This window comes from Centropristis striata, chromosome 15, assembly GCF_030273125.1.
Source record: "Centropristis striata isolate RG_2023a ecotype Rhode Island chromosome 15, C.striata_1.0, whole genome shotgun sequence".
NCBI lineage: Eukaryota > Metazoa > Chordata > Actinopteri > Perciformes > Serranidae > Centropristis > Centropristis striata.
In genome coordinates, this window is record NC_081531.1 from 37297587 (window position 1) to 37325390 (window position 27804).

The 27804-nt window shown below is 37.4% G+C and overlaps 1 protein-coding gene across 1 annotated transcript; it reads right to left on the reverse strand.

Moving 5' to 3' along the window:
* Positions 1-2205: 2205 nt before the first annotated feature.
* uspl1 (ubiquitin specific peptidase like 1) lies at positions 2206-23845 on the reverse strand. The gene is made up of 9 exons (XM_059351991.1): positions 23694-23845; positions 20671-21542; positions 20209-20331; positions 17413-18442; positions 12738-12848; positions 7906-8035; positions 6309-6434; positions 5211-5371; positions 2206-4158 (listed from the first exon to the last, which is right to left on the reverse strand). The coding sequence occupies exons 2-9, from the start codon at positions 20686-20688 to the stop codon at positions 2519-2521; spliced, it is 3339 nt and encodes a 1112-aa protein (XP_059207974.1). The 5' UTR covers positions 20689-21542; positions 23694-23845; the 3' UTR covers positions 2206-2518.
* Between the last annotated feature and the right edge of the window lie 3959 nt (positions 23846-27804).

The following is a 27804-nucleotide window of genomic DNA, read 5'->3' on the forward strand; positions in this document are numbered from 1 at the left end:
AGGTCCCAGTAGCTGCAGCAGATTCTCAGAAACCAACCAGACCAGCATTGGTGATATGCAGCTCTGAAGGCTGTCACATTGGACAACTAGTTGAAAGGGGCGTGTTCAAATCAGTGATGTCATCAGTTTAGTGAAAACCAGGTGTGAATCAGGTGTGAACCAGGTGTGAATCAGGTGTGAATCAGGTGTCCTCTATTTAAGGATGAAGCAGCACTTGTTGAGGAAAATGGGTGGTTAAGACATTGTTCAGAAGAATACTTTTATTTTATTATTTTATTTAAGACTACTTTTATTTTGATCACTACTGTATGTAATAAATTAGAGACATCTTATTACAACTTATGTACAGCTTTGAAAATGTGTTAATTGAGCATAAAAATATGATTTACAGATGTCGAGGTACTCCAATGACTTCAAACAAGTACTGACAGTGACTTTAAGAAACTGCAAATATAGATATTTTATTATTTTATGCAAAACAAACAAACAAAAATCTAAATTTTATAAGAATTATAACAGTTTGTACAACAAACGCCAAAGTCATCTAAAGTATTTAATAACTGATACTTTAAAAAAAAAAACATTTTCATGAGAACTTTCAAGTAATATGTTCTAAACAGAGCAAACAAACAGCTTTGGCTGTAAACTGCTTCCTAACCCAGATACACCATATTTATCTGACAAAGTGCAAAAAAACTTTTAAAGTTTACAAACGTCACCTATCGTCCCTGCATAGAAACTCCATCAACTCATTGAAACTAATAACACAAATAAACAGACATTTAACTAAGTTATTCTTGTGGAACAGTGACGAATCAAGTTTGAATTATTTTCATGATACAAAGTCAACGTTAACAGGAAACATCAGTATTTTTCATCCAAGACCCTTATTTTGAAATGTGAATAACTGCTGAAAGCATCTGTTTCACTCGTAGATGTTGATCATAAACAAAAATGGGTTTCAAATTCATGAAAAGGAAAATAAAGGCTTTTTAAAGGGAACTTTGCATGTTCTGCTGTATTTCAACAGTACGAGCAGCGAGAAGCATTCAGAGTTAACGCGATTTAAACCGAAACATTTTAACAGGAGGAAACTGTTGGATGGACTTTATGTCTCAGGAGTGAACCAGAGAAAAATAGGCTTAATAACATTATTCCTTATAGATTTATATCTTTAATTATCTGGAAAAATATGCTATATCACATGCATATGGTTATGCAATGTTTGCTATTCTTGTTTTCTGCTTGTTTATATGAACATTTTTTAATTTTTACATGTTCAAACAAAAATTTCAAATACAATAAAGAAGGTGTGAAATGATTGATATTCCCTCACCTGAAAAGAAAGTGTAGCTAAGTGTTACCTAAGAGATGTTTTAATTGTCATGGCTGAATATTAAATATTATAATCAAAGACACGGAAGGAAGAGAGGAGGCCAGCGTCCCCGTAATGTTCATTTTAGCAGACTGTGTTATGGAGAGAAGATGCTGCATCTAAAACATGATCAGGAAGAATATAAGGACTACTAACCCTAACTACTAACTACTAACCCTAACTACTAACTACTAACCCTAACTACTAACCCTAACTACTAACTACTAACTACTAACCCTAACTACTAACTACTAACCCTAACTACTAACCCTAACTACTAACTACTAACTACTAACCCTAACTACTAACTACTAACCCTAACCCTAACTACTAACTACTAACCCTAACCCTAACTACTAACTACTAACTACTAACCCTAACTACTAACCCTAACTACTAACTACTAACCCTAACCCTAACTACTAACTACTAACTACTAACCCTAACCCTAACTACTAACTACTAACTACTAACTACTAACCCTAACTACTAACTACTAACTACTAACCCTAACTACTAACCCTAACTACTAACCCTAACTACTAACTACTAACCCTAACTACTAACCCTAACTACTAACTACTAACCCTAACTACTAACTACTAACCCTAACTACTAACTACTAACTACTAACCCTAACTACTAACTACTAACCCTAACTACTAACTACTAACTACTAACTACTAACCCTAACTACTAACTCTAACCCTAACTACTAACTACTAACCCTAACTACTAACTACTAACTACTAACCCTAACTACTAACTACTAACCCTAACTACTAACTACTAACCCTAACTACTAACTACTAACTACTAACTACTAACTACTAACCCTAACTACTAACCCTAGCTACTAACTACTAACCCTAACTACTAACTACTAACTAAACTAAACCCAGCAGGGATTCTCCCTCTGGTCCTCCTCAAGCTCTCGGTGGATACTTTTGGTACTTTGAAGGGATTTTTGATCATTTTTAAATAGATTGTTAAATCTTGCACCGAATTAAAATATCGACCAACAAATGCTGCTTGGATGATTGTAACAGAGTTGGAAGGTCACTTCCTGTTTATCCTGATAATCACAACAAACATGAGAAATACTGAAGTTTCTGTTTATTTAATGGTTTATATCACCAAAGCTCAGATAAACAGCTCCAGAGCGCTGAGCGCCTCCGTCTCCATGTCGGTCGGTATCTGCGTCTCCGCCTGCGACAGGAACTCGTCCAGGAAGTCGTCGTCGTTGGAGGCGTCGGCCCGTTTGACCTCCAGCTGCTCGGCGCCGTCCGGCCCGGCCAGCATCTCCAGGAACTCGGTGCTGTCGGGGGAGAGGTTGCTGGCCGTGGTGGCGGGCGACAGCAGGTCCGACAGCAGCTGGTCGGCGCCGTCGGCGGTGCTGGAGGTGACGGCGCCCGGCGAGCCCAGCGCCGTGCTGTCGGGCCGGCCGGCGCCATCGGGACCCAACATCTGGTTCAGCCTGGCCAGCTTCTTCTTCTTGGCCTTCAGCTTCTTGATCAGCTTGTAGCGGAGGACGTCTGCGTCGCTGAGACCGACAGGAAGCGCTCCGTGTTTCTGAGAAGACGATATCTCGGGAGGCCGCGCGGCCGAAGGCGTCTTCGAGACGGATTTCTGCTGGTTGGACGTTCCGTTTGGCGTTTTGTTGAGAGCAGCAGGCGGGAGCTGACTCGCTGTTTTTAACGTCTTCCCACTGAATCCTCGGTACATTTCTGCAGCTTTCAGCGGGAGTCCCTCGCTCTCCTCCGTCCGGAGCGCCGGCTTGGGGAACGGTCCTCCAGCAGCGAGCGGCCTCCTCACCGGGTCGGCCGTGGCGGGAGCGGCGGGTTTCAGCGGCGCCATCGAGCTCTGGTTGGCGGCCACTTTAGTGACCGACTTGTTGAATTGGTTTAAAGGGTGTTTGCTGAGCAGGAAGGACCAGCGGGCGCTCTGCGGCGGCAGGGCGGGGCGGGGCTGACCCGTGGAGCGGGTGGCGAGCGTGGAGGCGTCTGAGGACGACTCTGGGGACGCCGCCGTCGTTCTGACGGGCGCCGCCGTCGTTCTGACGGGCGCCGCGTCATCCAGAGCCGCCGCCGCCGGTTTGATGACTTTGGCGGGCTCCGAAGGTTCAGGCGACGCTTCGACCACCGCGGGCGCCGCTCCAGCCGCCCGTCTGCGAGCCGTCCGGCGGTTCCTCGCCGCTCCGCGTCCTTTCCTTCGCTCTCTCCGTCCAGCGGGAACAAACGACGGGTCGCTGGACGAGTCATCCGGAGAATCAGCAGAAGAAGAAGCGGTGGCGGTGAGTTCCACGGCGGAGGAGCTGTCCGGCGTTTCCTTCCTGCCGGGAACGCTCGACTCCTCCGTCTGTTTGTCTTCGTTCAGGGTTTCTGGATTCAGCTCCACCAGCGTGAGCGTGATGATGTCGTTGTGGGAAAGACCCTCGAAGGCGTCGAGCAGCGTGGTCGAACCGATCGACGTGTCGGCGGTGAGCGTCACGTCCATGGCGTCCACGGCGTCGGCGCCGTCCGTGAGCGCGGACACGATGTCCGCGGTGTCGTCCAGACGAGACTGATCCGGAAGTTCATCGACTGTTTTTAACTCTTCGAGGGGTTTCACCTCGTTTTTAGAAAGGGGAGATTCAGAAAACGTGCTGGACGGCGAGCAGGCGCGGGACTCTTGGTCCTCGTCCGCCTCCCAGAAGACGACGTGCATCTCCTGAGCGGGGACCGGCAGACGCTGGTGGGACCGACACGCCGGATGCTTCAGGTCATCAAACTCCAGCCAGGACCCTGCAGGACAGTCAGGACCAGAAACAGGATCAGAATCATTCATCTGATCTTTTATTTATCAATTATCAAATACTGAGATCACAATTATTTAACATCACACATTTATTTTACTAAAGTTCTTGCTTCCCGTTTTAAAACTCTAAGTTTATACATGCCTTATAATTTAGAATATGACTGTATATGATTAATTATGTATATAATGTTTATTTGTATACAATTCTCCCATGTCCTATTTTGTCTTTTAACTTGACAGTTTTTAATTTACATTGTACTTTATTAAGTGTTTGCATGCTCTGCAAGAGTTGTGTTGTAAATATTTGTGTCCATTTCATAAATAAATATTTTAGATAACATCCCAACGGTTTCTATGTTGTGGTGCCACAACCGACTGAAAACAACTTCATGTTTATTTAATATTTTGGTAAACTTTGTTCCAACATATTGCAGTCGGTCACTTGAACAACACATTGTGAAGCAGAAAGTGACAAAATATTACGATTATCTTGTTTCAATGATCGTTAGAAGTCAAAATAATAATTAAAACACTTCATCAGATGAATTACTCAGCTATAGTGAGACTAATAATCTCTTTCACAGGAGCCAAGAAAGCATCAGAGAGAAGAAAATAACCGAACATTTGGAAAAAAGAGACATAAAGTGTTGGTAAAAACCTCAACCACAGATTCAATGATCGATATAGAATGACAATGAAAACAAGCTCACACGCTAAATCTCTCAGTAAAACAGAACTTCTACTGTCCAGCAGAATGTGCTGTTGGGAAACTACAACAGAGAGTAGAAATATAAACCTTCATGAGACTCAACAAGAACACAGAGTGTCTGTAGTTATAGATATATATATATATATATATAGTAGCTATAGATTTATAAAACAGACAAGCAAGAAAGAGCAAGTTAAGTTCACTTATTCAAGTAAAAATAAATCTTCTTATGGTCCCAAATAGATGAAAGTAATGAGTTATTAAGGCAGATAGTGGTGTGTTTTATAACTAGGTTGTTATTCTAGAGATGTAAGTGAAATAAAGATCTACCATCAGGGTTTCGGGTCCAGGTGACGAAGTGTTTGAGGTGTTGTCGGTACTGGATCACAGCGGAGACGTTGTGCTGTTTCCCTCTGAAGCTGAAGCTGAACTTTCTCACGTTGCTGTCAGGAAGTCCGTCCACGAAGTGCAGCGCGAACACTGGAGGCACGCTGAGGCAGACAGAGAGATAATAAATAATAAAATAATAAATAATAAATAAATATAATATAAAATAAATAATAAACTAATCTACAGACACGCTGTTATTTATTACAGGTTCTATCAAGAACAAACGAGGTTCTCTTTAAAACATCAACAGATATACAGTTTATTGTAGAAAGAAACTGTTAAAAGAGCAATTATCACCAGAGTTTGAACTTTCCCACGGTCCTTGAACGGATCATAGGTTATGAAAGTTTCAATCAGAAAAATTAAGCAAAAAGAAGCTTAAAATTGTGATATTTCTGTCAAAATCACTTTATTCCACGTATCATTTAAAAAGTTGCCAAAAAAGAACCATTTAGAGAAACCAGATCCTGTTTGAGAATTTAAATTCTGCATTTAGAATATATTAGTAATATGGTGACTTTAATAACCCTTTATCATTATTTTAAAAAAATATTTTTGTGGTTTCTTATGTTTGTTTTCTAGATCACTAGTGAACCAAAACAAAGTTGTGATAAAATTGTGATATTTCTGTCAAAATTACTTTATTCTAAATGTCTCATTTAAAACATCAACATTTAACCGTTTTATAACTAGATCCTGTTGAATTCTGTATCCAGCACATTTTCAGTTAATTCAGTTTATTGGCCATCGGTCAATGGATCGATTGATAATTTGTGTATCATAAAGTTGTTGGTGAAAATCTGACTATTAACGAGTTCTTTGCCCCGAACAGAAGATCTTTTGTTGACGTGGAAATCTATTTACTCCTGATGCTTTATAACACAATCATTTATTACATGAGATGAGATGAGCTGGCAGCCTGATTTAAGTTAATGACACCATGAGAATCCAGTGGTGTTAATATAAAATGACACCAGCGCTGTTAATAATATAATATAATATAATATATATAATAAACGAGTTAATGTCCCTCGTTACCTCTCCAGCTTCATGGCTCTCCTCTGGTTCTTCTGGCGGCAGACGTTGCACGGCGCGGCGTGGACGGCGTCCAGCGGGCGCCAACCAGGCAGAACGTTAGTGAAGGTGGGGAGAGTCTTCATCACCCTGAGAGAAACATTCAGGATTTATATTCTCACAGAAACAGGAGCATGTGTTAGACCCGCATCAGGTTACCCAGAAATTAGGAATCAATACAACCGCAGTGCTTTTATTTTGAAGGTGGTTTATGACTCAACTCTTTAACTGATAGTTCACAAGATTTATTTAATATTGTAGCTCCATGAACATTAAAATAAGACATTCCTTGGTCACCTTGTGAATCCACCATGAGAGCTAACAAACATTAGCATTAGCACTTTAGAAAACAAGCACTTTTACTTAAGTTAAGGCAACAAATATAGCCACTAATATGTATGAGAATAAATAAACTTTACCAAACCTTGTTTCCTGTCAGTCAGCCACTATAGAAGCCTTTTAATACTTTATATCAACTTTATATGAATTACTACGCACTCGTTATTATTTACATATTTATTTTTCCGTTCTACCTGTTATATCCTGTCACTACCTTTCAAAATAAAAGCCCATTTGTAGAACTAGCCTTCCTCTGTGGGACAGTACAACATCACGTAAGATAAAAATGTGGATTTTGGAAATGATTGCATCCATCTTTTTCAATAAATGATATATATTATGACTTTTGTACTTTATTATTATTTAATTATTGGAAATGTTTGGCTCACAGGAGAATCTCACACGGCCTCCACTGAAATAAACAATCCTAATATCATTAGTGTAGCTTAATCTTCATCTGCAGCTGTTCAGAAAAACTAGGTTTAAACAGAATTAACACACGTGCAAATAAAAAATAATGCTGTGCAGCATTCAAATGTATGTATGAACATTATAAATAAGGCTTCAAAACCTCAAAATATTTGGTACAAATCTGTTTTTTTCATATATTAATGTAATGTGACTGTTCAGGTTTCTTCTCCATCAAACCTGCTGCTAACAGGAAAAAACTTAACGCACAGAGAGTTTTACGCCACGAGTCACCGCGAGATATATGAGCCGAAGACATTTAAGACCAGAAAGCTACTCAGTAAAGAAATATTACCATTAATACTATTAATACGACTAATAAACGATTCATTCATTTCTCTCAAAAGTGATATTCATGTTCTCAGAGATAGAAGCACAGAGAACACAGTCACGCTTTCTAAAAGCTTCTAAAAGTTTCTAAAAGTTTCAACGCTTCAGTGCATCAAGGGAAATATGAACATGGATGGATGGATGGATGGATGGATGGATAGATGGATGGATGGATAGATGGTAGATAGATAGATAGATAGATAGATGGATAGATAGAGAGATAGAGAGATAGATAGATAGATAGATAGATAGATAGATAGATAGATAGATGGATAGATGATGGATGGATGGATAGATAGATGGATGGATGGATGGATGGATAGATGGATGGATAGATGGATAGATAGATAGATGGATAGATAGATAGATGGATAGATAGATGGATAGATAGATAGATAGATCATATTCCACCCATCTTTCCTACCTTTCTGTAGAGGAGCTCCTGCAGGAGGTGCAGCTGAACTCCCAGCTGAAGGAGGTCTGGAGGAGCGGCTCGGCCCACGAGTCGCTCTGCAGGAGCAGCGGCAGCGCGAACACCGGAGTTTCCTTCTGACCTGAGAAACACAAACAGAGTTACTGATATATTTATTATTCAGACATTTGGTTTATCTTTTTAATTCCTCCCTTGTTGACCACAACCTATTCTTTCTCCCTTTCTCTCTGTTTCGTTTACAAAATATCAGAAATAAATATATTTATAATATTAACGGTAATAAAAAAACAGCAACAAGTATTATTATTATTACAATAACAACATTTATATTTTTATATATATATACTGCATTTCTTTATTTATTCATTGATGTTCATGCTACGACATGCAACAACCATTTTAACATGCTAAAATATATTTTCTCTAATGTGTCATATCTTATCTAACAATAATAACTATAATATATAATAGTTATTATTGTTGTTGCTGCTGCAACTGTTATATAATAATAATCATCAAGAATAACAGTGATAATATAGCAATAATAATGGTCATTTATTTAATTATTTATACATTTAAACAAAAACATTTAATTATTCCCTTATTACCACCCCCGTTTCCCTATCTTTAGTTAACAAAATATATATTATTTATATGTTCTATACATTTATAATTATTAATAATATTAACAATAACAAGAACTGCAACATGAATTATTATTATTATTATTATTATTAATATAATAACTATATAAAAGTTGTTATAATAATAACAATTAGGAATAATAGTAGTAATAGTAAATAAAAGTTTTCCTGCTTTACCCCTTTTTAATTTACTTCTCAGTAAATGCAAGCTGTTATTATTATTAGAAATACTTTTATTTTAATACTTTTTAATTTTTTTATTTTTGTAGTTTTACATTTGTTTTTATTTAGTTTAGCTTGTTTGTTTTTATTTGTAAAAAATATTTTCTGTCCATTAAAACAGTTATTTGTGTTATATTATTTATTAGTTTTTGTCTTTTTTCCCTTCTTTTTTAACAAAACATCATTGTTGTATCCATAAAGCTGCATTGGTTTTTCTTTTGCACAAATCAAAGAAAAAAATAATGAACAACATTGTAAAAAAGAAGAACAAAAGTGCATAAATAGAGCCGTTACAGTGTCATCAGAAGCTGTTACTCTCCTCTTCCAGTTACTTTAAAGAATTTATTGGTTGTTGTGTTTGGGATAAAGCATAAACTTTAGCTCACATGTGGCTGCACGCCTGGAAACGATAGTTACTGTTTCTGTCTGCATGTTGACTCCTCACTGTCCTGAAACCAATCTTTGTATTTCCTGTATGTCAGCAGTTTGAAGCTGATGGAAAGCTAAAACATCTACGTGTCCAAACTCGTCGCTTCCCTTCATCAGATTCTAACGGCTGCTTCAGGTGCCAAGTATTCAAAAACACAACACATCAAGGTGTAAAAACACAAACAGCATCTGAGCTAATGAAGTCCTTCAGCTGAGTGAAACTCTTTACATTCTGCAGAACCGACTCATCAAAAAGAGACAGACTTCTCCTTTATAGACTCCTTTTGTTGCTGTTTTTCAATAAAAGTGGCAACAAGAAGTGTAATATTGATGAGCAGAAGGCTGCAGGAGCTCCGAGTTGTTGAGAAACATTCAGACATCGCTCCCTGCTCACTGTAGCAGTACTACAGTAGTAGTAGTTGGCACTGTTTGGAGATTCATCTTGAGCTGGTGGCTCCACAAATACAGTCCAAAGAAATATTTTAGATATTTTTATTTATTAAATTCTTTATATGTGTAAACTTCTCACCTGTTCTTGCTTCTCCCACCTCAAAGCTCATATTTATGGAAATGAGTTTAAAAAATAGCTTCAGCAGATTAGTGTCCAATTGTAAAATTAACCTTTTTGTTGCTTCTTCAATGAATTCTAACATGTGTAAAATTAAGGCTATTGCTCCTTTGCACACACTTCAAAGTCAGGTAAGCGAAAAGAATAAAAAAAAAACACAACAAAGTAACGCTAAACTCAAATGTTAGACAGAAAAAGAGCACAAAGCAAATTAGAGCTGCAACCAGAAAAATAACCACCTGCAGTTTAGACGTAAATGAGCCATTTCAAGAGACGAGGTTTGACAAACCACAGCTTTGTTTTTTGCACGTTATTTAAAACTTATACATGTGTTAAATATTTTATCATTAGACCAAATAAATATATTTAGACCATCAGTTCCTGGTGGCAGACCAGCAGAGCAGCCTGTGTTGTTTCATCAATGAATTCTAATAAGGGCAGGACAGACATCATCCTTGACATTTTTCATGTTTACATTTTTTTATGGTATAAGGTCTGTATGGTATATAAGGTCTGTATGGTATATAAGGTATGTATGGTATATAAGGTCTGTATGGTATATAAGGTCTGTATGGTATAAGGTCTGTATGGTATATAAGGTCTGTATGGTATATAAGGTATGTATGGTATATAAGGTATGTATGGTATATAAGGTCTGTATGGTATATAAGGTCTGTATGGTATATAAGGTATGTATGGTATATAAGGTATGTATGGTATATAAGGTATGTATGGTATAAGGTCTGTATGGTATATAAGGTCTGTATGGTATATAAGGTCTGTATGGTATATAAGGTCTGTATGGTATATAAGGTATGTATGGTATATAAGGTCTGTATGGTATAAGGTATGTATGGTATATAAGGTCTGTATGGTATAAGGTCTGTATGGTATATAAGGTCTGTATGGTATATAAGGTCTGTATGGTATATAAGGTATGTATGGTATATAAGGTATGTATGGTATATAAGGTATGTATGGTATATAAGGTCTGTATGGTATATAAGGTCTGTATGGTATAAGGTCTGTATGGTATATAAGGTCTGTATGGTATATAAGGTATGTATGGTATATAAGGTATGTATGGTATATAAGGTATGTATGGTATATAAGGTCTGTATGGTATAAGGTCTGTATGGTATATAAGGTCTGTATGGTATATAAGGTCTGTATGGTATATAAGGTATGTATGGTATATAAGGTATGTATGGTATATAAGGTATGTATGGTATATAAGGTCTGTATGGTATAAGGTCTGTATGGTATATAAGGTCTGTATGGTATATAAGGTCTGTATGGTATATAAGGTATGTATGGTATATAAGGTATGTATGGTATATAAGGTCTGTATGGTATATAAGGTATGTATGGTATATAAGGTATGTATGGTATAAGGTCTGTATGGTATATAAGGTCTGTATGGTATATAAGGTCTGTATGGTATATAAGGTCTGTATGGTATATAAGGTATGTATGGTATATAAGGTCTGTATGGTATAAGGTATGTATGGTATATAAGGTCTGTATGGTATATAAGGTATGCATGGTATAAGGTCTGTATGGTATATAAGGTCTGTATGGTATATAAGGTCTGTATGGTATATAAGGTATGTATGGTATATAAGGTCTGTATGGTATATAAGGTATGTATGGTATATAAGGTATGTATGGTATATAAGGTATGTATGGTATATAAGGTATGTATGGTATATAAGGTCTGTATGGTATATAAGGTATGTATGGTATATAAGGTCTGTATGGTATATAAGGTATGTCTGGTATAAGGTCTGTATGGTATATAAGGTCTGTATGGTATATAAGGTATGTATGGTATATAAGGTATGTATGGTATATAAGGTATGTATGGTATATAAGGTCTGTATGGTATAAGGTATGTATGGTATATAAGGTATGTATGGTATATAAGGTATGTATGGTATAAGGTCTGTATGGTATATAAGGTCTGTATGGTATATAAGGTATGTATGGTATATAAGGTCTGTATGGTATATAAGGTCTGTATGGTATATAAGGTATGTATGGTATATAAGGTCTGTATGGTATAAGGTCTGTATGGTATATAAGGTCTGTATGGTATATAAGGTATGTATGGTATATAAGGTCTGTATGGTATATAAGGTCTGTATGGTATATAAGGTATGTATGGTATATAAGGTATGTATGGTATAAGGTCTGTATGGTATATAAGGTCTGTATGGTATATAAGGTATGTATGGTATATAAGGTCTGTATGGTATATAAGGTCTGTATGGTATATAAGGTATGTATGGTATATAAGGTATGTATGGTATAAGGTCTGTATGGTATATAAGGTCTGTATGGTATATAAGGTATGTATGGTATATAAGGTCTGTATGGTATATAAGGTCTGTATGGTATATAAGGTATGTATGGTATATAAGGTATGTATGGTATAAGGTCTGTATGGTATATAAGGTATGTATGGTATATAAGGTATGTATGGTATAAGGTCTGTATGGTATATAAGGTCTGTATGGTATAAGGTCTGTATGGTATATAAGGTCTGTATGGTATATAAGGTCTGTATGGTATATAAGGTCTGTATGGTATATAAGGTATGTATGGTATATAAGGTCTGTATGGTATATAAGGTATGTGGTATATAAGGTATGTATGGTATATAAGGTATGTGGTATATAAGGTATGTATGGTATATAAGGTCTGTATGGTATATAAGGTCTGTATGGTATATAAGGTATGTATGGTATATAAGGTCTGTATGGTATATAAGGTCTGTATGGTATAAGGTATGTATGGTATATAAGGTCTGTATGGTATATAAGGTCTGTATGGTATATAAGGTCTGTATGGTATAAGGTATGTATGGTATATAAGGTCTGTATGGTATATAAGGTATGTATGGTATATAAGGTCTGTATGGTATATAAGGCCTTTATGTAGTGAAGGTCTTAGTTTACCTAGTTTGCAGTGCAGTTTGTGCTGCAGCAGTGTGAAGGTGGACATCCGGAGACTTTGCAGATCTGCGTCGGCCTTCTGCAGCACATGATGCGGCGCCCTCACAACTCCATCTGAACACAGACAACACACATAAATGCATTAATGCATATTATATCATAAAAAATCACCAGAAAATTAACAGAAAAGGTTTTTTGTCAATGAGATGTTTTTTCTGATGCCAGGCAGCACAGTGTTTGGCAGAAAGATATTTGTGCTATTCAAGATATTTTCATTTCCTGCAACACACAAAAAAGTGCCACATTTTATCAATTAACCCTTGTTGTATCTAGCAGTGATTACTCTTTTAGTTTCATGTTTTAGTTTTAGTGCACACTGTTTTAGTTTCGTTTCATGTGCCCATTCTGAAGTCAAACATCTGCTACACTCCCAACACAAGAGAGGAAATCAGCTCGTCTCAATCACACTTTTTTGTTAGACAATATATTGTCCCAAAAATGAACTTGATACACAATATTATTGTAATTTTTAAGACCAAGTTATGTCACTGACAATGATAACATAGTAGGATAATAATGCACTTACACCCGTTCAAAGAGCAATGAACTTTTGATTCTTAGGAATATTCATACAAAAATTAAAAAAAGAAAAGAAGAATTGAATAATTTAAAAAAACAGAGCAGAAATTACGTTTTATTTCTGTTCTCTGAGAAAACATGCTTAGGAGCTGTGTCCAGGTCTTATAATATAAAAGTCAAATAATAAAACCTGCTGTGTATGTCAATACTATGGATGCTCATATATATATATATTTATATATATATATATATATGCAATTCCACCCGTTCAAAGAGCAATAACTCTTTTGAACGGGCCGATACGGACCCTAAACAGGTCGATCGGTGGGCTCTCAAAGCATCGAGCAGAAAGCCGATCGCAGATTATTTTTTACACAAGACTTTTTCTCCGCGTGACGTAAATGATATGAGACTGTTTTGTTTTCAGCGTGTGACGTAAATGTTTCTGCTCATCATGAATGAAGCTGCAGCTCGACTTCTCCGCTCTGGATTTTTTTCACAGCTTCAGAAAAAGGTGTAAAACTCGCTGTTTACAAGACATGCGACGCCGAAATTCCAAGAGGTGGAAACCAACAACGATAATTTAACACAACAAACCTTATCCGACACTGGAGAACGCGCCACACAACAGAATACGGCGAGGAGAGAAACAAACAAAGACTAAAGTCAGTAAAGTGACTGAGCTCAGCGTAGAGAAACGTCTCGACGCCTCGTAGGAACTACAGCAGGACGGCTAAAGGTGGAGAACAACAGAGCTGATGGAGGTCACTGGACTCTTTCTAGTTAATTAAATAGATCTTATTTATTTTTATTTTATTTCATCTATTGCTCTTGACAGGGCATGCAATGTTTACACTAATAAAAAGCTGATGGTGGTACATAAAGATCTGGATTGTATTTATTATTTTAACACTTTAGGTGGTGCACAAGGCTTATTATTATTGATCTCCCATTGATTCTGTGATCGGTATCAGCAGATTTATGATTCCTGTGATCGGTGATTGTAATTATCATGTTGCTGTAACTAGAGGTGGAGAAAGTCAATACAGCACAGTATGGTGATGTTTTGCTTGGCAATATTATATTTTATATATATTATATTATATATTTACTACTGCCAAGTACTGATATTTAGCGTTGTGGCGGCTTCAATATTTTGTTTTTTCCAGGTCGTATCGGGCTCATTTTATGAATATACTGGAGATACTGGTGTGTATATATATATATATATATATATATATATATATATATATGAATGCTGCAGTTGTTGTCGTCCAACATGTTTGATATCAGTTCAGTTTGACTGATTATTTGTTGTCAGTCTGTGGGTTTGACTCTCATTGTGGAGAAATAAAAGACTGAAGTGAGATGATTTGACTGAATATTTTCTCTTATATGACAGAAAAACAAACATTCTTGACTGAATTTAATTTTGTGGACAATTTTTAGTTAAACAGTTAAAAAGCAATATATTGTGTCTCAATACTCACCTTAAAATCTCAATAATACCATACTGTGACCTGGTTAAATAAAGGATATTGATTGATTGATTGATTGATTGATTGATTGATTGATTGATTGATTGATTGATTGATTGATTGATTGATTGATTGATTGATTGATTGATTGATTGATTGTGACTCCAGTATGGGGATAAAATCATATCGTGGTGATTCACACCTCTAGTTTTAATGCTTTAATGGTTTTGTTTTACCACAGAACTCCTTCATTACATTGAGGCAGCAGAAAGAAAACTGAAACACTGACAACTCAAATCTAAACAATCTGTATGACTAAATACTGATTCTCATTCAACAACAACAACAACAACAACAGCAGGACTTTCACATCTCACTGAGTTCATAAAGGATTTATCTAAAACAAGATTGTTGGAACAGAAGTACTGATCAGGATTATTTTGGTGAGTTTTATTTTGTGTTTTATGATAAATTAATGAGAGAAATAAGCTCGTCTTAACTTGCTCTCAGCAGGTGTACATTTGTATTTTTCTTTTTAATAGGAAAATAGTTTAAAGAATATTAACATTCTTTACATTTTGTAAGTTTTTGGTTTATTTATTAGCCGTTATAAGTTAAGAGAGAAGAAGGAAAACATCTCCCAGCAGCTGGATGGGCGGGGCGTTCAGGCGCCGTTTGTGGTTAACAGTCACTTTATCACAGCTGTGTGATTACATAAAGGGGTGGGATTAAATACATTTTAGAATAAATATATATATATATATATATATATATACTAAATTAATTAATGTTCCTGTTTCTTTTTGCTTGATTTTGTTTTTGCATGTATTTCTTTGTCTGTATGTAATTGTATGATTGTAGGTGTTTTTTTGTTTAAATATTTATTATTATTATTATCATTATTATTATTATTATTATTATTATTATTATTATAGGGTTTGTATTATTTACATACTGCAAAAAAATTCTATCAATCAATAAATATTATCAAAGCCTTACTAAATAACAGAGGTGCACAAAAAAAATAAAGGTGACTCAGTTCTTTAACCCTCTGAACTCCACAACTTATTATTTACAAAAATAATAATCACCAAAATGACAACATTTATCAAAACCAGATTGTGTAAAACGTTACATTTAAATTATCATAAAATGTTCAAATCTCAGATGGTCCTTGAATGAATCATGTGATCAATGCTTCAATCAGGATCAATAATCAATCTATTGCTGACTTGCTGTTGATTTTAGATTCAGCCCTTTGAGTTAAAGTATCAATATATATTTTTCTTATTTTGCATTGCCGTTTGCTTTTTTTGTTATTGTTTGTTTTTGTATGCGGCTCCGTTGGTAGAGCGGTCGCCCACTGATCGGAAGGTTGGTGGTTCGATCCCCGACCATGGCAGCTGCATGTCTAAGAACCTTTGAGCAAGATACTGAACCCCAGACTGCTCTGATGCTGCGTTCATCAGAATGAATGAATTCCTGCTGGTGGCAGGTGGCACGTTTAGGGTCTGCCACCAGGATGAATGTGTGGGTGAATGAGTCAGTCTGTAAAGAGCTTTGAGTCCATTTACCATCATAACTAGGGATGGGTACCGAATTCGGTACTTTTATAGGTACCGACCGAATTCCGTCGGTACTACCGAGTACTGATTCATGTAAAATCAAACGGTACCATGTTTCGGTACCTAAACGGCGTTAACTTTAAACTGATCATTGATTTCAACCTGTTTTCATTTGACGTCTTGATTAACAAGCGTGCTGACGATCGCACTATTTTTTTATTTACCTCCTCGTCTGGTCCTGTCTGCTCACCGCGGCCGCTAACTGCTGCCCTCTTCCACCGCGGAACAGAGACCAACAGCTGGCTCTCGGCCTGCTAGCCGCCAGCTGCTATCGCTCCAGTGTCTCTACCCGGGCTTGGCCTTCGTCTGCCTCCAGATTGGACCTTCCTTACTCCGTTTGCTCTCTCCATTCTTCTGTAGACCGGTCATTAGCAGCTAGCAGCTAGCTGCTGCATCTCTGGTCCTCCGCTAATACTCCGCTCTTCAACTCAGGAATATTACCTGCCACTTTACTCCAAACTGCCTCGCTGAAATTAAATCCCTCAGACTCTTGCGTCATCCTCGATATGTGCACAGAGCAGCCCGACTCAACTTTGTTTATTCCAACCATGCCACGCCCACAATACTGTCTGACCGGTGCTGCGCCGCACAGCTACAACGTCATCACAACAAATCACACGTGCACTTGCAACCTTTTTTTTTTTCTCCTCCGTGCTTTGCCACCTGAGAGCTCCTCTGCATTCTTTGATAACACTGCAACCTTCATGTTACAAAATGCACGTTCACTCAACAATAAAGCACTGCTCATCCTGGATTTTATATTGTTTTGATATACTTTTTAAAGTTTATATTTTCAAACGCAAAAGTACCGAAAATTGGTACCGTTGAGTACCGATACCGATTCCCAGGTACCGGGTATCGGTACCGTATCGGTTCAAATGTGAACGGTACCCATCCCTAATCATAACTATCATGTTTTTTGGTAAAAGTGATGTCAAAATAAATAAAAATCACACTGACTGCTGATTGTTGTTGTTGTTTTCCAACTCGACTCACCTTCTCCGGTCTGCTGATGATCCTGGACGGCAGCACTAATGTCTTCATATCGTCTGATCAGCGTCCAGACAGACGAGCGCCGCGGCTCTTCTTCAGGTCGACGCCTCCTCAAGCTGCGACAGTTCACCAGAGCGACCAGCAGCGAGTCCAGCCAGCACAGGTTGTCCCTGTTGCTCCAGAAGAGCCGGTCTGGAACCGGGACCAGCTCCTCGGAGTCAGAGGACAAATCCTCAATCTGGGACTTAATGCCTCCTGCCGGTGATTCCTCCTCTGTCCTCGCCGTCTGCTCGCTGAGCGGACGTGATGGAGTGTTGATTTCAGATGAATGAATGTCCTCATTAGTCATAAGGGCCTGGTTGTCCAGGCTGCAGAGTCTGTTCAGGCCTTCCTCCTCCTCTGATGCAGCGTTCTCCGGTTCCTCCTGCAGAACTTTATCCTCGACCCGCCGTGCCTCCCGGCCCGGAGATTCCCTGTTTCCATCCAGCGTTCCGTGGTGCGTTGCTGCATGCTGGCAGTTAACGCCTACAGCAGCGTGCTCCGCTCGGGCCTCCGATGCGTCCCTCACATTCTGTGGCTGGACTTCACTCGATCGCTGGCGTTTGTGTGCGGGTTTAATCGACTCCTCGTCTTCCAGCGTCGGGACATTTCTCCTCTTGTTCCCCACCGAGGGCTCCGCAGGAACCAGGCCGGCCAACACCGAGGGCTCCACAGGAACCAGGCCGGCCAACACCGAGGGCTCCACAGGAACCAGGCCGGCCAACACCGAGGGCTCCACAGGAACCAGGCCGGCCAACACCGAGGGCTCCACAGGAACCAGGCCGGCCAACACCGAGGGCTCCGCAGGAACCAGGCCGGCCAACACCGAGGGCTCCGCAGGAACCAGGCCGGCCAACACCGAGGGCTCCGCAGGAACCAGGCCGGCCAACACCGAGGGCTCCGCAGGAACCAGGCCGGCCAACACCGAGGGCTTCGCAGGAACCAGGCCGGCCAACACGTCGTCCAGGGAGCGGCTGACCAGCGGGAAGAGGCACTGAGAGGGAATAAAGGTTCACCAGACATGAAACAGGATATCAGCAGAACTGAGACAAGAACACTGGATGTTTAAATCATTTTCTTATTTTAAAGCTTCCATAAAAGCTTTTTAAACAAAGCTTTTTAAACAAAGCTTTGACGGTCTGTCATCATATCAAACAAAAGGCTAAATTTGAATTCAGCCTATATTAAGACAAATGATGACACGGAAGTTAGACTTTTTAACAAAACCATTCAAGCTCCAGACAGACTGGACCTTTCTCACTAAATAGGAAAAAAATTAAAAACCTCAAAAACACTAATATTTACCTACATGCTCTTTATTGTTTTAGTGGTTTGAATGTATGTTACATTTAAAATAAATGGAAGAGTGAGATAAGATTGGAGTTTTAATTATTTTTACTGCTATATTTACTATATTTACTTACTCCATGTTAACATCTTATAACAAAGTTTCATAACATGCATTCTTACCAGTAGCAGCTCAAAACCATTCCATATAACTTACTGCATTTTATAAATATAATAATGAATATAATATTTTTACTATTGAGCAGAATTAAGTTGAGTCTCATGTTAAAAACACTGGCCTGCCCCGACCTTGACTGTGAAAATAGAGTCCCTAAAAGTTTAAAGAATTATTTTAACAAACTCTCTTTTACTAAATTGATGTGAGTCCCAAATCAGTCTCTGCACCATTAAATAAATAAGATCTGTTCACTTTTTAAGCACTTAATAAATGCCACCACAAACCAGCCAACATGTGAGTGGATCGGGGCGATATTATCGGCATGTTATCGGTATCTGCCGATATCAGCTTGAGAATGATCTGACATCGGCCACCACGTCGACATGATGAACTGATTAAATAATGTGGAGCATCAGCTCTCTGCTCATCTTGTTTGTAGCTCATAGAGTTGTGCAGCCCACCTATTTATTTATGTTTATTTATGTTCTCATTAGGGACCGAAGCTGCTGATATTTTTTGTACTTTTTGTGATTCTGTTTGCTGATTGAGTCGTCACATATTGGGCTTCTGTTTTAAGTTAAATTTGAATTTAAGCAGCAGTCTGTAAGGTCCATGTAGTTTTATTAAATTTGTGTTTAATTGCTGTACAGTTGCACTTTCCACATGTTCCCAGTGAATACAGCTTATGTTTACTTATTATGTCAATTGGGAAATTGGCCAAATTTGCCCTGATTTTGGGTATTAGTTGTGTGGGAAAAAATATCGGTATCGGTAATCGGCTAAATGAGTTGTAAAAAAATCGGCATATCGGATATCGGGAAAAAATTGAATATCGTGCATCCAAAGTATCTGATGTTGGGCTCAGTGGACAACGGCTGTCAGCCAGACTGGCTCACAACACAAACAGTCTCTCTAACCTGTTAAGAATTTATGCTCAGTTTTCTTTTGACACATGCAGTAAAGCATGAAAAAATACAACAGGTGTTGCATAATTAAATCTTTCTTTTATGGTGAACATGTGAGGACCCTTATCATGACCAATCAATGAATCATAATGTGGTGATTCTCTGCTTGCTGATTCAAACAGGAACCAACATGGCCGCCTGACCATAAACTTCCTGTCTCCCATCTAAACAATCAATTTCTGAAAATATACTCGGCAAAAAATCGTCTTTTCTGCTGTGGAATCTTGTTTCTCTTTGTTACATTATTAAACAGCTTGGTAAAAGTTTTTGGTAAAATAGTTTTTCTAATGGTCTATTCTACTGCAGTACTTGTAGCTGAAGTGTGATTACCTGTGTGTTTGTGCAGAGGGTGATGGACTCCTGGAGGTTGATCCGATAGGAGCGCAGAGCGCAGCTCGAGCCCTTTGCAGCACACCAGGGACAAAACTCCAGGGACGCAGCTCGTTCCTGGACCTTTAAAATAAACAGTATTAATAAAGACCACAGACATCAGCATCAAAGTTATCAAACCGTTTTAAAGACCATGCAAAGCAACGGAAAAAAATCTATTTTTTTCCTTTAATGCACATTAACTTTAAGCCTGAATATATTTTCATCAGATTAATGAAACTTCATCTGCGTATTCAGCATCTCTTTCATTTCTCCACCACTGGCAGCAGCATGTATTATATATATATATATATATATATATATATATATATATATAATTCTTCCAATCACATTTAAATACTTGTCTGTATAACATGCATTAGAGTAACCAAAGAAACATTAGGAAGGTTTAGTTTGATTTACCTTGCAGGAGTGGAGCATACAAGTAAGAGGAAGAGCTGCTGAAAGTAACTGTCAGATTTTAGTCTTTTCTTTTTTCTCTCACTCTAAAGTTTGGCCTCAGGTTTCTGCTCAACAATAGCAACGATGGACAGTTTAAAGAAGCTAAATTTCACATTGATAAACAAAGTACGTATAAAAGTACATATCGATAGTTATCAAAATTAAAAAAACATTCTTTGCAGTACACAGTTTCTTATGGAATTCCAATTCAGTAAAGATTAAATAAAATAAAAGATATCCTTTAATAAATGAGGCAATCGAAATATAAATATATATTATATGTAAATATAAATATATACATTTTTCAATAAAGTCCAATAAATAACTTCAATTTTAAAGAATGCATTTCAAATGACTTTTATTTCAAGATGTATTTCTTTTTGTATTATTTATTATTTTATTATTTCTTTTTTCTTTTCTTTCTTTTTATTAATTTAATATTGACTGAAATGGCAATCCATAGTTTCTCATAGAACATATAAAACCTTTGATTCCACACATCATCATTTGCTTCAAGAAGCCAAACACTTTCGCCTTTTACTACCAAAGATTTCCGTTTTTGTTTTGTTTGTTTGTTTGTTTGTTTGTTTGTTTGTTTGTTTTGTTTGGTACTGCCCAGACACAGTATTTTTCAAATTAAATTCAGCTTTGCGCAAGTGACAACTGCGAGAAGAACAAGAGCTCTACTGACTTTTCCCAAATACCCCACCAGGGGAGAGGCCGAAGCCCCCAAACCAGTGTCTTCACCAGTCATCGGCAAGCCGCTGCTGCTCTGCGGGTCCACGGCCGCCTGACGCCATTCAGAACAAGAGACCATGTCGCCTCCGCAGGAGCTGAGGAGGACAACACAGCACACAGCAGTGTTATTACAATGTTATTAACAATGTTATTAACAATGTTATTACAATGCTATTTACTCTACCAGAAACATGTATTCACAGGGACTATTTTCACTTACATGTATTTAGTTATATTAAAAGCAATGCTGCAAAAACTTGCACAAAAAGCTTTGTGGCAAGTAAAACAATGGGACACATTTATGCAATTCCTGGAAAGTGATCAGCCTGAAATAAATGAGTGAAGCTCATAAATAAACTAACAACTATAAAGATAAAAACATTTTAATATTAGTATTATTTCATTACATAGTTTTATTATTATTTATATTTTTTCATATTCATTATTAATGTATTTATATTCTGATTACTTGTGCTAATGTATGCATCAGTATGTATAATATGAAACATTACATAAATAAATGTTTGTTTTTTAAAACTTTCTGGCAATATGAGATTGACCAGATATTTCAGCCATTTAATTCAGAATGTTCATCTGTCAGAAAATGTATTCACTGTATTGCTACAAGTACATTAAAAAAAAGTATCCAACATTTCATTTTTAAAATGTTTACTTATTAAGGATTTTTTTTAAATATAACAATTACAATCATTGAATAAATGGTTATTAAAGTATATTATTTTATTGATGCTATCCACCCCTAAGCTACAGTTTTGGTCAAAGTGTATATAATAACAAGAGTTTATGATAATTTGTGCTCTATTACATCAACAGTTTTTGCTAATATCAGAAATATTAGAGGAAATCAACCAGGGCCCTGATACATTGTATGCTATGATGAATCATTTAGCATTTAACTACTGATGCTCTAAAACAAAAGTGAATCAGAGAAAAAAACTGAAAAATATAACTTTACAACAGTCCTTGAAGGGATCATAAATAATCAAAGTTTCCATTGGTAAAAGTAACTAAAACTAACCTTAAAATTGTGTCATTCTGTGAAAAATCACTTTATTCTACATGTGACATTTAAAAAGTCGCCCATAATACAAAATACATGGTTGGAATAACTAGATCCTGTCAAAACATTACATTCTGTTCCTTAGCAACACTGTGAAGCCATGATTGATTCGGCTGAGACTAACAATAACGAGACACAAATTAACTTAAACTCTGTTTACACAGAGCAGAGAGGAGAGGACAGGAGAGGCTGTTTACACAGAGCTGAGAGGAGAGGACAGGAGAGGCTGTTTACACAGAGCAGAGAGGAGAGGACAGGAGAGGCTGTTTACACAGAGCAGAGAGGAGAGGACAGGAGAGGCTGTTTACACAGAGCAGAGGGGAGAGGACAGGAGAGGCTGTTTACACAGAGCAGAGGGGAGAGGACAGGAGAGGCTGTTTACACAGAGCAGAGAGGAGAGGACAGGAGAGGCTGTTTACACAGAGCAGAGAGGAGAGGACAGGAGAGGCTGTTTACACAGAGAGGAGAGGACAGGAGAGGCTGTTTACACAGAGCAGAGAGGAGAGGACAGGAGAGGCTGTTTACACAGAGCAGAGAGGAGAGGACAGGAGAGGCTGTTTACACAGAGCAGAGAGGAGAGGACAGGAGAGGCTGTTTACACAGAGCAGAGGGGAGAGGACATGGAAACATGCAAATAGGTTAATATGTACAGCATGTGGAAAATGTATATATATATATATATATATATATATATATATATTTCCCATATTTTTGAAAAAAGGATTTTATCAGAGAGATTCAACTTTTTTCAGCATTTCTTAGTTGTCCCACTTGTAGCCATGATTGCGCTGTTTCCATTGATGTATAGATTATATATATGTAATAACAGGTGTAATAACAGGTGTAATAACAGGCCACAGTGAGTAAAATAACATATTCTACATGAAAAGGACTGAAGCTTCTCCAAAGGTAAATAAATACACTTAATTAAGATGCCTAACGTTGGCGCCCTTTTCAGTTTAGCTAGCTAATGCAGTAATTACTTTAAACTCAAAATAAGAAAATAACCACTGAGATGAACTCCATAAACAAGCTTTCATACATTAACTGTCAGCTAGCGGCTAGCGTGCTAACATTATGCTAACACGTTAGCCTAAAGCCGGGCGTTAATTCCAGCCGCTACGGTTTTATTTCCACTATTCATGAATGAAAAAAATATACATACCGACACCAGATTTAAATTAGATTTGATATGACGGTGCTGATCGGTGAAATCCATCAGAAAAGAGCAGTATTTATTATAATCCTGGCCGGCGGAGCGAGTCCATGTGCATCGCTGCAGCCAGTTCGTGTTAGAAACGTTCTATTTCCGGTCGGCGCCGGTGGAGCAGCAGTCTTTGTGTTCCCCCCTCTGACGGACAGAAGGTTCCGCTGGCCCCCACTTGGTGCTTCAAGAGAACTGCAGCGGCTGAAGTTATTGTTCTTGTTTATTGGTCCTGAAGGTTTATAAGGAATGAAACCTGGACTGATCAGTGAGAGGACATAAACATTGACCCAATCAGAGATACGCTGCAGTTAAGTTATTATCATAATTATTTATGTATGTATTTATTATTAATGGTCATTATTGCCTAATAGTAATATGCCTAAGTAATTATTATCATTTCATGTCTTCAGTGGCATCATTTTAGAAGAGAAATGTGGCCTCAATGTCAAATGCCATGTTTTTATGACGAAATACAAACTGCTGCTAATGAAAATATAACAAGTTCAATTTAATTATCATGATTAATTAATAATATAATTAGCATTATTATTTGCATTAGTAGAAGTAGTAGTAGTATTGTTAATATTAGAATTGCAATTGAACTTTTTAGACTCTTTTTTCAAGACTTAAGTATTTTACTTTAAAAACAACATTGCATTCAAAATTTTGGCCATATTTCCCTTCTTAAATGATGCCTCTGAAGACAAGACATAATAATAATAATAATAATAATAATAATAATAATAATAATAATAAAAGTTGTTGTAATGGTAGTAGTAAGCTAGAAGTACTTTAATGAGATATTAATTCATCCTACATTTAAAATACAAAAAAACACTCTACAGTGGTTTTAAACTGGTTTAGTCTGACTTAATTTGAGAAAGAATTAGTGATATTTTTTAATTTTACTGATCAAAGATCACAACTTTTTAAAAAATAGATAACCATGTTTACTTGGGACCTAAACTATGGATTGATTATCAAAACTGACTGACCCGCCTAATTGTCTAATTTCTGATATTATACTTGCAGTAAATCACCTGGGGCAATATTTCTGGAAATACTCGCCTGTATAAATCCCCCATCACTTATCTGGTTTAGTTAATAAGGCTGATTTATTATTTATTTATTTGAGAGGTATTAGGGTGGAGTTGGTTAGGTGGGGGGTTGCATATGTCCCTCTCTCACACACACGCACACACACACACACACACGCACACGCACACACACACACACACACACACACACACACACACACGCACCGATCCCGCCTCTCACATGGGCCCTCCTCCCTGAAGCCCCTCCTGTATCTGCTGCTCTCCTGTCCTCTATTTTCCTCTTGATGACAAAATGAATTTGCATATCTCTCCCGGCTCATTAGGATGCATCCACCAGCCTGCTAGCCTCCTGAGCGGCTCAGCGTTCTGCCGTGGCGTCTTCCTGATGCAGAATGAGACACAGACAGGCAGCATCACAGGCAGACATGTGGCCTGAGTCTGGGTTGTGATTGGCATTTGGAATCAGTTCCTACCCATTCTTAATTCAAGGATAAGAATAAACTCTGTGTCAGCCATTTTTCTTTGTTTCTATATTAGGTGTTAAGCAGAAGCATATTTATTAGACACTAATTGCCCCATTTAATGCACATACATACAATTATTCATATCCTAAGCATGTATGGTTATAATATTACCTTGGCATGTGAATATATTTTGCAAATCATAATGGACATTTTTCTTAGCACCCAAGCCCCACCACCACCATCTTTAAACACACAGACAAGCCTTTAAAGTCAGATAATTGCATTAGCTCCACTTTAGGCAAAACAAGCAAGTCATCTTGAAAAAGGTCTGAATCATCATCCTGATGTTTTTGCAGGCTGGCCGGCTGAATGATGCTGTTTTCTGTCTGTTTATCATTACACATATGGCACTACAGCTAAAGGTCACAAGGTCACAAACATCAGTTTTCTACCTCCTGGAAATGTGGATCTAAAAATGCATAATACTAATATCACATAAAGTCCATTAAGGCCTTTGTTACGTTCAGGACAGATGTTTTGGGTCAGGAGACGCTGTAATAATACACCTAATGGGAGATCTGGTGAAATAGATTCTTATTTCTGTCTGATGGTGGCGCTAGAGCAAGGTCACATGGACATATAAATTACCACAGAAGCTTTATTTGAATTGGCATTATATTATATATGTGTACATGTATATACACATATATGCATATGTAACCTAAGAAGACCAGTCGTTGAGCACACAAACATAAAAATGCAGCTCCTGACTCTCAACAACAACACAACGTGGTTTAAGAGTGTTGTTAGTACTATTATATATATTATTATAGATTAAAGCAAATGAAAACTGTGAAAAACCAGATAATCAGAGTATTCTGTCTAAAATGTGTCTTAAATGTATGAAATTATCAAAAATTAGGATATTTATGTGTTGAGGAAGATTTTTTTTAATCTGGTCCTACGATTACAATTACAATTCCATAAGAATAAAAAATAAAATCTATTAACTACTTTAAAAGTTTTGTTTGTTTATATATTATAGGTGGGAACAGTAAGTTGCATTAAAATTAATGGATTCGCACTATTGTCTTATAACATTCATACAACAATGTGTCTGGGCTAATATATATATATATATATATATATATATCTGCAATCAGCAAGTTTGAATATATTACTGCGAAACAAATATTTCAATGTATCTAATTTGAAAATACATATATGACAACTTATTTATTTCCTGTAGAGCTCAATAATTGCTAAATCCCTTCTTTCTTCCTATAACTGGTTTTTATTTGCTTTATTCACTAACTTGGCTAAAGCAGTTCTTTGATCTCCATATGTTGTAATTCACTTTCATCTAGTCTCATCAACCAGTAAATTGTGTTGGGAAAATTAATAAATATAAGGTGTACTTGTCATTAAGAGTCTGAAAACAATGTTTGGTGCAGTCACAGTGGTGATGTTTTTGCAATAATGGGCTGAAAATAAGGACATGCACAGTGACTCCATATGTTTGAATAGGGAATGAGCACACTGTCATCTTTCAACCAGCTATTGACTATAAAAAATAAACCAAATAGCGTATTGTGGTGGGAAAATTACAAATATCAAGATCTATTATAGATATTTAATGCATTTATCGCGGTTTGGTGCTGGTTGATACCTGTTTATATCAATCTATTAGGCTCATCAATAAGCATAGCTATGGTACTGAATAGCTAATATGCTAAATTGAAGTAAATTTTAGGTGTAATTGTCATTAAGACTAAGAAAACAATGTTTGGTGCAGTTAGAGTGGTAATGTTTATGCAACAATGGACACAAAATTAAATAAGAGCATGTACAGTAACTCCATGCGTTTTAATAGGGAATGAGCACATGTTCATCCTTCAATCAGCTGTTGACTATAAGAATGAAACCAAACATTGTCTGGTTAACAATCTCAAGGCCGATTATACAGAGTTAATGCATTTATCACTATTTGATACATTACAGTCATTTGTATAGTAATCCAATAGGGACTACATGCATATAAACAGGCATGGCTGTGGCACTGAATGGCTAATGTGCTAGAATAATGTAAATTTAAGGTGTAGTTGTCGGAAAAACTGAGAAAACAACGTTTGGTGTAGTCAGAGTGGTGATGTTTTTGCAACGACGGGCGCATAATAAAAATAAGTGCATGCACAGTAATTAAAAGGCAGCCCATTCAGCTGAACAGTTATTGTGTTTTCACTCTTAACTGGAAGCCAAATGATTTAAAATGCCGCATCTGGTGCGACTAAAACCCTGCGCGGGGCATGCTGACAGCGCCCGCTCATCTCCTCCGCGATGCTCCACTTGCATGCATTTGCAAAAATCATAATTTTGCAAAACGTGTATTGAGAAGAATGCACAATGGAGGTGGCTGACAGAGAGGCCACAGGCCGGGAAACAGGCCCTTAGCGCGGCCAGCAGCTGCCCGGTTCCCCGCCGAACAGCGCTTGTCTCATTCATTTAACTTTACTGTATCTGCGCTCAACGTAGTGAATTCAATACTAT